We start from the raw sequence: 12,909 nt of genomic DNA on the forward strand, positions 1-12,909 counted from the left end.
AATGTAAGAATTGTTCCCATCCCCCGCTGCCCCCACCCCAACTCTAACCTTCAGATTAACCCCAGCCTCCCTGCAGAACAGCTCACCAGTTACCAGGGGATAGGTACATGAGAACCAGCCGTTTCAATCACACAGACTTCTAGAACATCAGAGCAGCAACGGCTGGAAAATCAGGAACCAAAGAGGGGCAAATGGCAAATGCCAAGAATCTCAAACTTCTTTCATGATCTGATATCGGCAGTTTTGCAAGTTTTGGGAACCCATATGTGCTCTATGACAGGCACTGGTGGTTCCAGAATGTCTAGGTAAGACAGGCTTAAAAGCGGCAATCTGCTGCTGGGAGTGGGGATGGACACTGAGGACACCTGCCTTGAAGCTACATTTGCACCATGTTTTTTTAGACTACTAGCCTTTGTTTGGGGAAGTTATCACAGGATTAAAACTGGTTAAGATTACAGGAATTGTCTTGAAACTATGTTTGCATAGCACACTCACTCTGCTTTAAATGTATGTCACAGATCAATAAAAACAGCAATTTTCTCTACTCAATATACTCTAAGGATGCTTTCATTCACATTGTACATAAGATTAGGAAACATGTCAGTTATTAATATCCAAAAATATAATAATATAATAAATATACACATATTATATGGGGGAGGGGGATTTGAGTGTGCTAATAGACTTTGAGGGAGGCTAAGATCTCCCAAGAAGCCAGACCTACCTCCCAGGAAAAGGCCCTGGTTTATCAGTCATTTAAAGAGGCAGTGACATCTAGGGCCAAACCGAGTCCCTACTGGGGATCTGTACGGAACCAGGAGAGGTTCTTATCCAATTATAGCTAAGAACAGAATATAAAGTGCAGCAGTTAGAAGTACAGATGCTACATTCTGGCTTTGTACAGGCTGTGTGACCTTGGGCAAGTCACCCAACCTTGCTGAGCTTCCATTTCCTCACCTGTTCTATAGGGATGCTAATAGCTGCTGCCTCCCTGGTTACGTGGACATTATATAGGATAATGCCTGAGAAACTCTTAGCATGGCACCTGGCAGAGAGTAAGAGTTCAGCATTCAATAAAACACCTTACTTATCAGGCTTACTACCATTGCAGTGGGTCACAGACATTCACTGTTACCTGTGCCCATCGGGGTTCATGTGGAAGTGGAGTCATTGTGAAGGGAATGAAGTTTAAGCTTCAGAGTCACTCCCTAGCCCTGTACTGAATTTTGTATTTGTAAATCTGTATGCTTTTTCTTAAAGAGAGCCCCTCACATAGTATATGCTTTAGGCCCCATAACACTTGAACCTGTTCCTGGGGTCACAGATCTTGCTAGAGGTCAGAGCAGAGAGCAGCTTTCAGAACTCCCCGCTGAGGAGAGAGCCCCTGTGTGTGTTTCATTACTTCTTCCCCAAGAGCTCACAGACCCATCCATCCTTCCACGAGTGATGCTTCACAAAGAGAGGCAGCTTCCTCACTTAACCTCTCACATCAAGTCTCAGAAGCTAGCATGGTGATTGCCCCTTACAGACAAGGACGGTGAGACCCAAAGAAGCAAGGAGACTGGTCCAAGCCCATGGTGGGCTGGTTTCTAAGTAAGCAACCTAGTCCTCAGGCTAGCATTTATTGTTTTTCTCTTCCATGTCAAGAAAGCTTAATCGCTTGGATAATTCCACGTGAAAGAACTTGCCCTGGATCTCCCTGACATCATCTTCTTAGTATCACTTCCTCACTCCCTCAGCCCAAGGAGGGCCCCTTCCTCCAGGCAGCCCTCTCTGAACACCTCTCCCAGCTCACTTGGTCTCTGCTGGTGGTGCTAGGTAATTTGTCACTAAATTACACTCTCTCTTTACTTTCATTTTTATGAACATTTACTATCTCACTGAGGGATAATGAAGCAACTTCCTGGAGGTAGAAGCCTTGTCTAATGAGCTTCGTAACCTCCCATGATGCTCGGGATGGGCTGGGCACAGGTAAGGAACTCAATAGGGACCTGCAGTATCATCTCCTTTTAGCCCCGGTTGGTGATTTTTGTTGTGACATTCCTGACCTCAATCTGCAGCCTTTGATCTTCTAGAGATTACGTTTTTTGAGAGTCTAGAAACAGCTCAAGTTCTCGATTCTGATAAACCAGGGATTGAATCCCCACTCAGCTACTTGCTGAAGGATACTGAGTAAGTCACTTCACCTCTCTGAGTCTGGCTTTCCCCTCTGGAAAATAGGGTAAATAATCCTCCCCTCTGAGGGGCACTTTCAGTCTGGATTAAATAATATGATGCACATAAAGCAAAGTTTAGCCCTGCACCTTGCTCCCAGTTAGCATTTACTAAATCCTGGCTGTGCCCATCATATAAGGCACCTGGAATAAGACAAGCTAGCTCATTCTTAGGCACTTACTATGTACCAGGCTCAGTTCTAAGAGATTTACATATATTGCCTTATCTAATATTCACCACAACCCAGTGAATTGGCACTACCATTTTCCCATGTTTACAAATGAGTAAACTGAAGTTCAGAGAGGTTAAGAGACTTGCCCGAGGTCACACAGCCTGGCATTCATCAGGTGTTCCTTGCGATATCCAGTGTAATGTGCAACACAGCGCCATGTACAAAGTTAGAGCTCAGTAAAGAGAAATCATTCCTGTAGACGTGAGAAGATCCAGAAGTCTAGGTGGGACCCAGGATCCAAGAAGCAGCTGAGAAGGGGGAAGAGGGCTTAGGGGTGCTCACAGCAGTTCAAGGCAGGGTAAAGGGGAGAGTGTTGGAGGGCGGAGTGGGTCTGTTGAAAGCTGTCTAGACTGAACCTCTGCAGTGTCCTGCCTCAGCCGCTCGGGAGAAGAGGGTCCTGCCTGTGGTGTAGCCCGCCCAGGGGCGGAACTGGCGGCGCACAGGCAGAGGAGGCGTTACCTTGGGCGGGAGGGCGAAGACCACCGGCAGCAGCACTAGCGGCGTGAACAGCAGCACCAGCAGCCGCCGCGCGCTCCACACTTTCTTGGCCACTGTCGCCAGCACCGCCATCTGCGCGATCTCCCCGCTGAGCGGGCCAGCCGGGGACTGCCGGCGCCTGGTCCCCGGCTCCGGCTTATAGTCCGGGGGAGGGTCTGGGGAGGGGACTGCGCTCGAGGACCCGCCCTCTCCCTACGCCTCCGGGAGGAAAAGGGTGGTGCCTGCTCCCCTGGGACTGGGTGTAAGAGGCCGGGGGAAAGTTAGGAAACGTTAGACACAAGAACTCTGGTACCAGACTCCAACACTGTAGGCGGAGTGGCCTGGGGCTGAAACCTCCTGACTCTCCAGCTTAACCTTTAAGGTGGCTTACTTAAAACCATTCCTTACTCGCCTATGAAAGGGGCAATCCTGACAACCTAAGATTAAATTACTTAACTAGTATTAACTGGGTTCAGAGACTGGCTCTGCAACATACTAGCTGCGTGGCCTTGACAAAGGTCTCTGAGCCTCAACTTTCTCATCCACAAAGTGGGGGTGCTGATAATAATGGTCTCCACTAGACAAGAGTTATTACTTGGGAGTTATTGCTGTTGATACTATTTTTCTTATTTCTTCCCACGGTGGATGAGTCATCTGTAGGTTGGAGCCTGGAGTCTTACTGTTCTTCTTGGATAAATGCACAGGAGTACAATCATGCCTTGTACGGTAGTTGCATGCCTGTTTTTTTTTCCCACAGCTTTATTGTGGTATAATTTCTGTACAGTAAACTACACATAAGAAACTACCCAGAGATTTCCCAGAGTGTCTGCACTATTTTACATTTCTGTTAGTAATGGATGGGTGATCCAGTTTCTCCACATTGTCACTATTTTTTATTTTAGCCATTCTGGTAGGGGTGTAGAGATTCTCACTGTGTGTGTGTGTTTTATTATTTTTTTTTAATTGAAGTATAGTTGATTTACAATGTTGTGTTAGTTTCAGGTGTAAAGCAAAGTGACTCAGTTGTACATATACATAGCTATTCTTTTTCAGATTCTTTTCTATTATAGGTTATTGCGAGATATTGAATATAGCTCCCTGCACTATACAGCAAGACCTGGTTGTTAACCTAATTTATATATAGTAGTGTGTATCTATTAATCCCAAACTCCTAAATTATCCCCTCTTCTTGCCCTCTGGTAGCCAAAAGATTGCTTTCTATGCCTGTGAGTCTGTTTCTGTCCTGTAAATAAGTTCATTTGTGTCATTTTCTTTTTAGAGTCCACATATGATATCATATATTTGTCTTCTCTGCCTGACTTACTTCACTTAGTATCATAATCTCTAGGTCCATCCATATTGCTGCATATGGCATTATTTCATTCTTTTTATGGCTGAGTTATATTCCATTATATACATATACATCTTTTTTATCCATTCAGCTGTGGATAGACACTAGGTTGCTTCTATGTCTTGGTTATTATAAATAGTGCTGCTATGAACACTGGGTTGCATGTATCTGAATTAGAGTTTTTGAATTAGAGTTTGTATCTTTTCCAGATGTATGCCCAGGAGTGTGATTGCTGGATCATATGGTAACTCTTATTTTTAGCTTTTTAAGGAACCTCCATACTATTCTCCATAGTGGCTGCACCAATTTACATTCCCACCTACAGTGTAGGAGGGCTCCCTTTTCTCCACACCCTCTCCAGCATTTCTCGTTTGTAGACTTTTTGATGATGGCCATTCTGACTGGTGTGAAGTGACACCTCAGTGTAGTTTTGACTTGCATTCCTTTGATGATTAGGGATATTGAGTATCTTATCACGTGCCTATTTGCCATCTGTATGTCTTCTTTGGAGAAATGTCTATTTAAGTCTTCTACCCATTTTTTGATTGGCATGTTTGTTTTTTGATATTGAGTTGTATGAGCTGTTTGTATATTTTGGAAATTAAGCCCTCGTCAGCTGCATCGTTTGCAAATATTTTCTCCCAGTCTATGGGCTGTCTTTTTGCTCTGTTTATGGTTTCCTTTGCTGTGCAAAAGCTTATAAGTTTGATTAGATCCCATTTGTTTATTTTTGCTTTTATTTCTTTTGCCTTCAGAGACTAACTAGCCTAAGAAAACATTGCTACAATTTATGTCAGAGGATGTTCTGCCTGTATATTTTCTTCTAGGAGGTTTATAGTGTCTTTTCTTATGTTCAAGTCTTTAAGCCATTTTGAGTTTATTTTTGTGTGAAGGAGTGTTCTAACTTTACTGATTTACATGTGGCTGTCCAGCCTTCCCAACACCACCTGCTGAAGAGACTGTCTTTTCTCCATTGTATATTTTTTCCTCCTTTGTTGAAGATTAATTGATACAGGTGTGTGGGGTTTATTTCCGAGCTCTCTATTCTGTTCCATTCATCCATATGTCTGTTTTTGTGCCAATGCCACGCTGTTTTGATTACTGAAGCTTTGTAGTATTGTCTGAAGTCTAGGAGGGTTATGCCTCCAGCTTTGTTCTTTTCCCTCAGGATTGCTTTGGCAATTCCAGGTCTTTTGTGGTTCCTTATAAATTTTAGGGTTATTTGTTGTAGTTCTGTGAAAAATGTCATGGGGAATTTGACAGGAATCGTATTAAATCTTTAGATTGCTTTGGGTAGTATAGCCATTTTGACAATATTAATTCTTCCAATCTAAGAGCATGGGATATCTTTCTATTTCTTTGAATCATCTTCATTTTCCTTTATCAATGTTTTATAGTTCTCAGCATATAAATCTTTCACTTCCTTGGTCAGTTTATTCCCAGGTATTTTATTTCATTTTTGACATGATTTTAAAGGGGATTTTTTAAAACTTTCCTTTTCTGATATTTCATTGTTAGTGTGAAGAAACGCAACAGATTTCCATATGGTAACCTTGTATCCTGGTACCTTGCTGAATTAGTTTATTAGTTCCAGTTCAGTACCTTGCTGAATTCGTTTATCAGTGGAGTCTTTAGGAGGTTTTATAAATAGTACCGTGTCTTCTGCATATGATGAAAATTTTACCTCTTCCCTTCCAACTTGGATATCTTTCATTTCTTTTTTTCTTTTTGGTCTGCTGCTGTGGCTACGATTTCTAATACTATGTTGAATAGAAGTGGTGAGAGTGAGCATCTTTGTCTTGTTCCAGATTTCAGTGGGAAGGTTTTCAGGTTTTCACCATTGAGTATTATGCTGGCTGTGGGTCTCATAAATAGCTTTTATTATGTTGAGATATGTTCCTTCTATACCCACTTTGGTGAGGTTTTTATCATGAATGGATTCTGAATTTTACCAAATGCTTTTTCTGCATCTATTGAAATGATCACACAGTTTTTGTCTTTTCTTTTGTTGATGTGGTGTATCGCATTGATTGATTTGCCTATGTGACCCAGGGATGAATCCAACCTGATCATGGTGTACGATCTTTTTTATGTGTTGTTGGATTCAGTTTGGTAATATTTTGTTGAGGATTTTTGCATCTTATTTATCAAAGATACTGAGCTGTAATTTTCCTTCTTGGTAGTGTCTTTGTCTGGTTTTGGTATCAGGGTGATGGTGGCTTCACAGAATGACTCTGGGGGTGTTCTCTCCTTTTCAATCTTTTGGAATAGTTTGAGATGGATCAGTATAAGTTTTTCATGTTTGGCAGAATTTCCCAGTGAAGCCATCCGATCCTGGACTTTCGGTTGCAGGAAGGTTTTAAAATTATAATTATTACAGATTTGATTTCACTTCTAGTGACTGGTCTATTCAAATTATCTATTTTTTCTTGATTCAGTTTTGGTAGGCTGTATGTTTCTAGGAACGTCCATTTCTTCCAGCTTGTCTAATTTGCTGGCATATAAATGGTCATAGTATTCTCTTATGGGTTTTCGTATTTCTGTGGTATGATTTCTTTTCTCTCATTTCTTACTTTATTTTGGTCCTCTCTCTTTTCTTCTTGGTGAGCCCTCATTGTGGTTTTAATTCATATTTTCCTAATGGTTAATGATGTTTAAAATCTTTTCATGTGATTATATGACATCTGTATATACTCTTTGGGGGAAATTAATCTCTTCTTATCGTTTGTCCATTTTCTAATTGGACTGTTTGTTTTCTGCTGCTGAGTTTCGAGAGTATTTTATATATTCTAGATAACAGCCCTTTACCAGACATGTTGTTTGCAAAAAGTTTCTCCCAGTCTATAGCTTGGCTTTTCATCCTCTTAACAGACCATTCACAGAACAAACATTTGTAATTTCAGGGAGTCAAATATATCAAATTTTCCCTTTTTTGGACCATGTTTCTGGTGTCAAGAAATTTGCATAGCTCTAGATCCTGAAGGTTTTTTTTTGCCTTTTTTTCTAGAAGTTTGACAGTTTATAGTTATGTTTTATATTTAAGTCCATGAGTTAATTTTTATATAAGGTACAAGGCTAAAAGACAAACGTAAGACAAGACACTATAAATCTCCTAGAAGAAAACATATAGGCAAAACATTCTCTGACATAAATTGTAGCAATGTTTTCTTACGTTAGTTAGTCTCCAAAAGCAAAAGAAATACAAGCAAAAATAAACAAATGGGACCTAATCAATCTTACAAGCTTTTGCACAGCAAGGAAGCCACAAACAAAGCAAAAAGACAACCCATGGACTGGGAGAAAATATTTGCAAATGATGCAGCAAATATTCTTACATTTTGTTAAATTCTATTTGATAATATTTTATTAAGGATTTTACATCTATAATCACAAAGGATATTGCCTGTAGTTTTTCTTTTTTTAAAATTACCTTTGTCTGGTTTTGGTATCTGGATAACAATAGCCACTTAAACGAACTGAGAACCGTTCCCTTCTCTCCTGTTTCTAGAAGAGATTGTATGCAGTTGGCGTTAATTCTGGTTTACGTGTTTGGAAGTATTTCCCAGTGAAACCATCTAAGTCTGAAGATTTCTTTTTTGGAAGGTTTTTAATTCAATTTTCTTAACAGTTAGAGGGCTATCTGAATTATCTACTTCATTTCGAGGGCATTGTGGTAGTTTGCATTTTTTGAGGAGTTTGTTTCATCTAAATTGTCAAATTTCTGTGTGTAGAGCTTACAGTATTCTCTTTTGATGTCTGCTGACTCTATAGTGATATCACTGATTCAATCATCCATTCCTGATGCATCCATTTGGTAACTTACATCTTTTCTTTTCCTTTGTCAATCTTACTACAGATTTTCAAATTTAATCTTCTTTTCAAAGAACCAATTCTTGGCAGTAGTTTTTCTGCTTTCAATTTCACTGATTCCTGGTATCTCCCCCATCCTTTCACTCACTCTTTTTCTCAGACATTGAGGTGGCAGCTTAGATTATTGACTTGAGATTTTTTTCTCCTCTCTTCTAGTGCACACATTTAATGATAAAAATTTCCCTGTCTCTGCACTGGTGAGCCCTGTCCCACAAATTTTATATGGTGTATTTTCATTATCATTCAGTTCAACGTATTCTTTATTGAGACTTCTTCTTTGATCCATGGATTACTTAGGAGTGAGTTGTTTAGTTTCTAAGTGTTCAGAGATTTTCCTAATGTATTTCTCTTACTGATTTCTAGCTTGATTCCACTATGGTCACATAACCAGAACCCTGTATGATTTAAAATCTTTTATCTCTGTTGAGGTTTGTAGTATGGCCAGCATAACTATCTATATGTTCCACAGTCACTTGGAAAAGTTTCCTCTTTATCTATCTCTCTGACTCTACTCCCATCTCTCTTATTTCTCTGTTTTCTTTTTCCTGTCTTCATGGGTTCCATTTTTATTTTTATGTTGTGATTAAGTACATTTATTAGTATGGAGTTTTTATTGCTTTCTCTAGGTATTACACTGTAGGTACATAATTTAGCACAGTCTACTCGTACCAATTCCAGTAAAATGTAGAAACCTTATCTCCTCTTATGCCCCTTTACTTTACCTTGTTATAATATTATTGCCTTATATTTCCTCCTCAGACATTTAGAACCACATCAGACAATGTTATAATTTTTGCCTCAACTATTAAACATAATTTAGAAAATCCAAGAAGAAAAAGAGCTTATTGCATTTACCTATATTTTTGTTTGACATTCCTGATATTCCAATATTGCTTTGTTTTTTATTTCCTTTCTATTTAGAGAGCTTCCTTTAGTTATTCTTTTAGAGTAGGTCCAACGGCAATAAATTCTCTCGGTTTTTCTTAATCTGAGAAGGTCTTGATTTCCCCTTTATTCCTAAAGGATATTTTCACTGAATATAGATTCTGAGTTGACAGTTCTTTTCTTTCAGCACTTGAAAGATATTATGTCACTTTTTTCTGGACTTCATGAATTTTGGTGAGAAATCCACTGCCATTTGAATTGTTTTTCCTCCAGAGGTAGCACATCATTTCTCTCTCACTGCTTTCAAGGTGTTTTTCTTTGTCTTTAGTTTTCAGAAGTTTGCCTATGAGATGCCTTGGTGTGCGTTTCTTTTAGTTATCTTGTTTGGAGTTAACTCAGCGTTCTGAGTCTATAGGTTTATTCTGTTGCCAAATTTGAGACGTTTTCAGCCATTATTTCTTTGAATACTTTATGCTCCTTCCTCTTTTTCCTCTCTTTCCAGAATTCCAATGACACAAATGTTAGACTATTTGTTATAATGGATTATACACAGATTCCTGAGGATCTGTTCATTTTTTCAGCCTGTTTTTTCTCTGGTGTTCAGATTACGTAGTTTCTATTGTTATATCTATTAATTTTTTTTAAACTACGATTTTCTAAAAATATAAATGAGAAATAAAGTAAGTTCCATGGGGTCTGCACTTCTGTGGCTGATTCTGGTGTAAGAGTATTCATAAATTTAATCCACAATGAATTTGTATATACTTGGTCTGCTGTTTAACATGTTTGAACCATTCAAAAAAATAACCTTTACTAAAATTTATAATTGCAGTTTATATTCTTCAAGGGAATTTAATGAAGCTAGTGATCTATGTCAAATGCTCAAGGAATGTTGGTTTTCTATCTTATTTATTAATGAATAATAATAGCCAATATTTCACTGGGTGCTTACTCTGTGCCAGGCCCCATTCTAAGAGCTTTATATGATCTGACTCATTGAACATGAAAATGACCTTATGAAGTGGATCCTAATATGCTCCTATTTTGCAGAGGAGGAAACTGAGGTACAGAGAGCTTGAGTAACTTATCCAAGGACACACAGCTATTAAGGGGGAAGGATTCAAATCCCAGTAGTCTAGCCTCAGAGTCCACATGCCTAATCACTACATAGTAATGGCTCACAGTATATGTTTTATTAGATATGTTTGCTAGATATGAGACATATGACTTTTACACTGAACATGAAACAAAGTAAAATAGCACCAAATCCCCTTGTAAGTTATTAGAGTTGTCAACAATTAGAGCATCTTCACTCAAGAAGCTGTCTCCCAGTACTCAGTAGCATCAGCTAACAAGGGCCACCCACACTCCTCTAATCAGCTAATACTGTGGTTCTCAACCTCGGTTGGGAAGCTTTAAACATGCTGATGCCCAGGCCCCACGCTTAGAGAGTCTGATTTAATTGTCTGGGATGTGGCCTGAATACCAGGATCTTTAAGAGCTCCCAGCAGATTCTAATATGCAGCTGGGGGTGAGAACCACTTTTGGAACAACTCCACTGCTTTCTAACTCCTCGCACCCCTAGAATCTAGTCCATCTTCTGTCAGATTCCAGCAGAATCATTTCCCTGATTCAAAATCTGGGTTGGTTTCTAGCACTTCACAACTAGAGACTTCAGTCCGATTCTCAGGGCCCTCCCGACTTCTACTGAGTTTTGCCACTTCACATCTCCAGGGCCCAGGCACGGTCTGTGGTCGATATTTTATCAATGTTTACTAAATTCATATTTGAACACCAGCCTTGGTTTTTCCTCATAAGTATACTTGGGGTTAATCATACATACCTTTCATCATTCCTTTTATTCAATAAATATTGACTGCATGGCAATTATATACCAGACTACAAATACAATAATGAATAAGACCAACAGATGAACACCTCTGCCTTCATGGAACTTATGTTTGATTGGGGGCGGGGGTGGAGTTGGAGGAAACAAATAATAAGCAAGTGAATAAAATTTAGTATAAAGAAGAGAAGATGACAAGTACTATGGAGGAAAATGAAGCAGAAGAGGGAGACAGAGCGTGACGGGGTGGGGGGACCATTTCAGATAAGGTGGTCGGGGAAGCCCTGGATGATCAGGCGAGCAGGCACCCTATGTTAAGCAGAGACCCAAGGACAGTGAGCGAGTGGACCCCCTGGGTATGTGAAGGAAGCATTCCAATGGGAAGGAAAAGCCAAGTGCAATGGCTCTGAGCCAGAAGCAAGCAAGACGTGGCTTAGAGTCGTCAAGGGACTGGGGAGCAGAGATACGATCAGAAGGCCAGCCAGCGACTAGCCAGCAAAGGATCTTGAAACGCTGAATGAGGACTCTGAATGATGAGAGCAGCCATTGCAGGGACTGAAGCAGAGTGATGGATTCTGCTGTCATTATTTCAATAACAGATTGACTGGGATATAATTTACATAGCACACAATTCATCCATTTAAACTGAACAGGTCAGTAGTTTTTGATACACTTACAAAGTTGTGCAGCCATTACTACAATAGATTTTAGGAATTTTTCATCAGCCTAAAAATAAACCCCACACCTATTAACAGTCACTCTCAATCTCCCTCCAACCTCCAAAGCCCTAGATAACCACTGATCTACCTTTTGTCTCTATAGATTCGCCTATTCTGGGCATTTCATATAAATGGACTCATACAATATGTGGTCCTTTGTGTCTGGCTTCTTTCACTTAGCATCATTTTGTTCAAGGTTTACTCATGTTGTAGCATGCATCACTACTTCGCTCCTCTTTATGGCCAAATAATGTTCCACTGTATGAATATACTGCATTTTATTTATCCATTCATCACTTGATGGACATTTGAGTTGTTTTCACTTTTTGGCTATTATGAATAACTCTGCTATGAACATCTGTGTGCAAATTTTGTGTGGACATGTCTTCAAATCTCCAAGAGCAGAAGAGAAAGAAGCTGTTGTTGGTAATGAATGAGATGGTGGAATATTTCTCAATATGTGAGAGGAACAGCCATGAGGAAACACAGATAAGTTTATGTTGTACTACATGGCATTTAAGTAACATTTAATCCCAGAGAGTGAAAGCTATTCCCTGTGTCAATTTTCTTTAACTCTTCATTACAACATGGAGAGAGTCTCAGTTGGGCGTTAGCAGCCCTTTAACACCTCATCACTTGGTAACTCCCTTTGTAAAAGCCAGAAGGACTTTAGGGCCAGAGACTCGACATTTTGCTGCAATTGGACAGCAGTGGTTTATTTTAATTTTATTTATTCTTATAATTACTATTGACTTAGGGCAAGTGATTTCCTTTTTCTTAATTAAAGCCCATGATTTTAAAACAATCCTCCTTTTAAGTTAAATCTATTGATGTTTACAGTGTGAAAAGACTCTGAAAAATACCAAGTAACTCCTAGTGCTGAGAGTGTATGGTTATGGCAAAATTCCAAAACTTGGATGCAAAGATCTGAAATTTGGGAAGCCAAGAGATGGCAAGAGAAAGGGCCAGAAAGAGGTGCAGTACTCACTTCCTATCCAGGTCATCCTGCTATGTTTCCCATAAACCCCTAGGGCCAGTTATTTCCCAATGGACCCTTTGCAGGCTGTGATGAAACTTTCCCGGTTGGGGACCTGACCTTGAGCCAGCCCAACAGTCGATTTCATCAAAGGTTCTAGCCAGGTTAGTAAGCATCAGACAGCCTTGGATGGATGGCGAGGCCCTGCAAGGGAGCACTTTGGACATTTGGGGCCTGGATGTGGGAGTATGGGGAAAACTATTCCTGGGGATTTGGACCAGCTAACGTCACAGAAACTCAGGTCCATTCCCCAAAGCCCGAGTGGAGGCAGCTACGACC

At 40.0% G+C, this 12,909-nt stretch overlaps 1 protein-coding gene across 3 annotated transcripts in view; it reads right to left on the minus strand.

Moving 5' to 3' along the window:
* The window catches only part of SLC13A3 (solute carrier family 13 member 3), an 87,181-nt gene that overhangs the window by 64,447 nt on the left and 9,825 nt on the right, over positions 1 to 12,909 (minus strand). For 2 of the 3 annotated variants that reach the window (XM_072944332.1, XM_072944330.1), the window contains exon 1: positions 2,906 to 3,064. The exons of the other annotated variant lie outside the window; for it this stretch is intronic. In XM_072944332.1, the coding sequence (XP_072800433.1) occupies positions 2,906 to 3,016 (111 nt within the window). In that variant the 5' untranslated portion in view covers positions 3,017 to 3,064. Of the gene's footprint in view, positions 1 to 2,905; positions 3,065 to 12,909 lie in introns of those variants that run through there. 3 annotated transcript variants of the gene reach the window in all.

This window comes from Vicugna pacos, chromosome 19 (genome assembly GCF_048564905.1).
Source record: "Vicugna pacos chromosome 19, VicPac4, whole genome shotgun sequence".
In the NCBI taxonomy this organism is placed as follows: Eukaryota; Metazoa; Chordata; class Mammalia; order Artiodactyla; family Camelidae; genus Vicugna; species Vicugna pacos.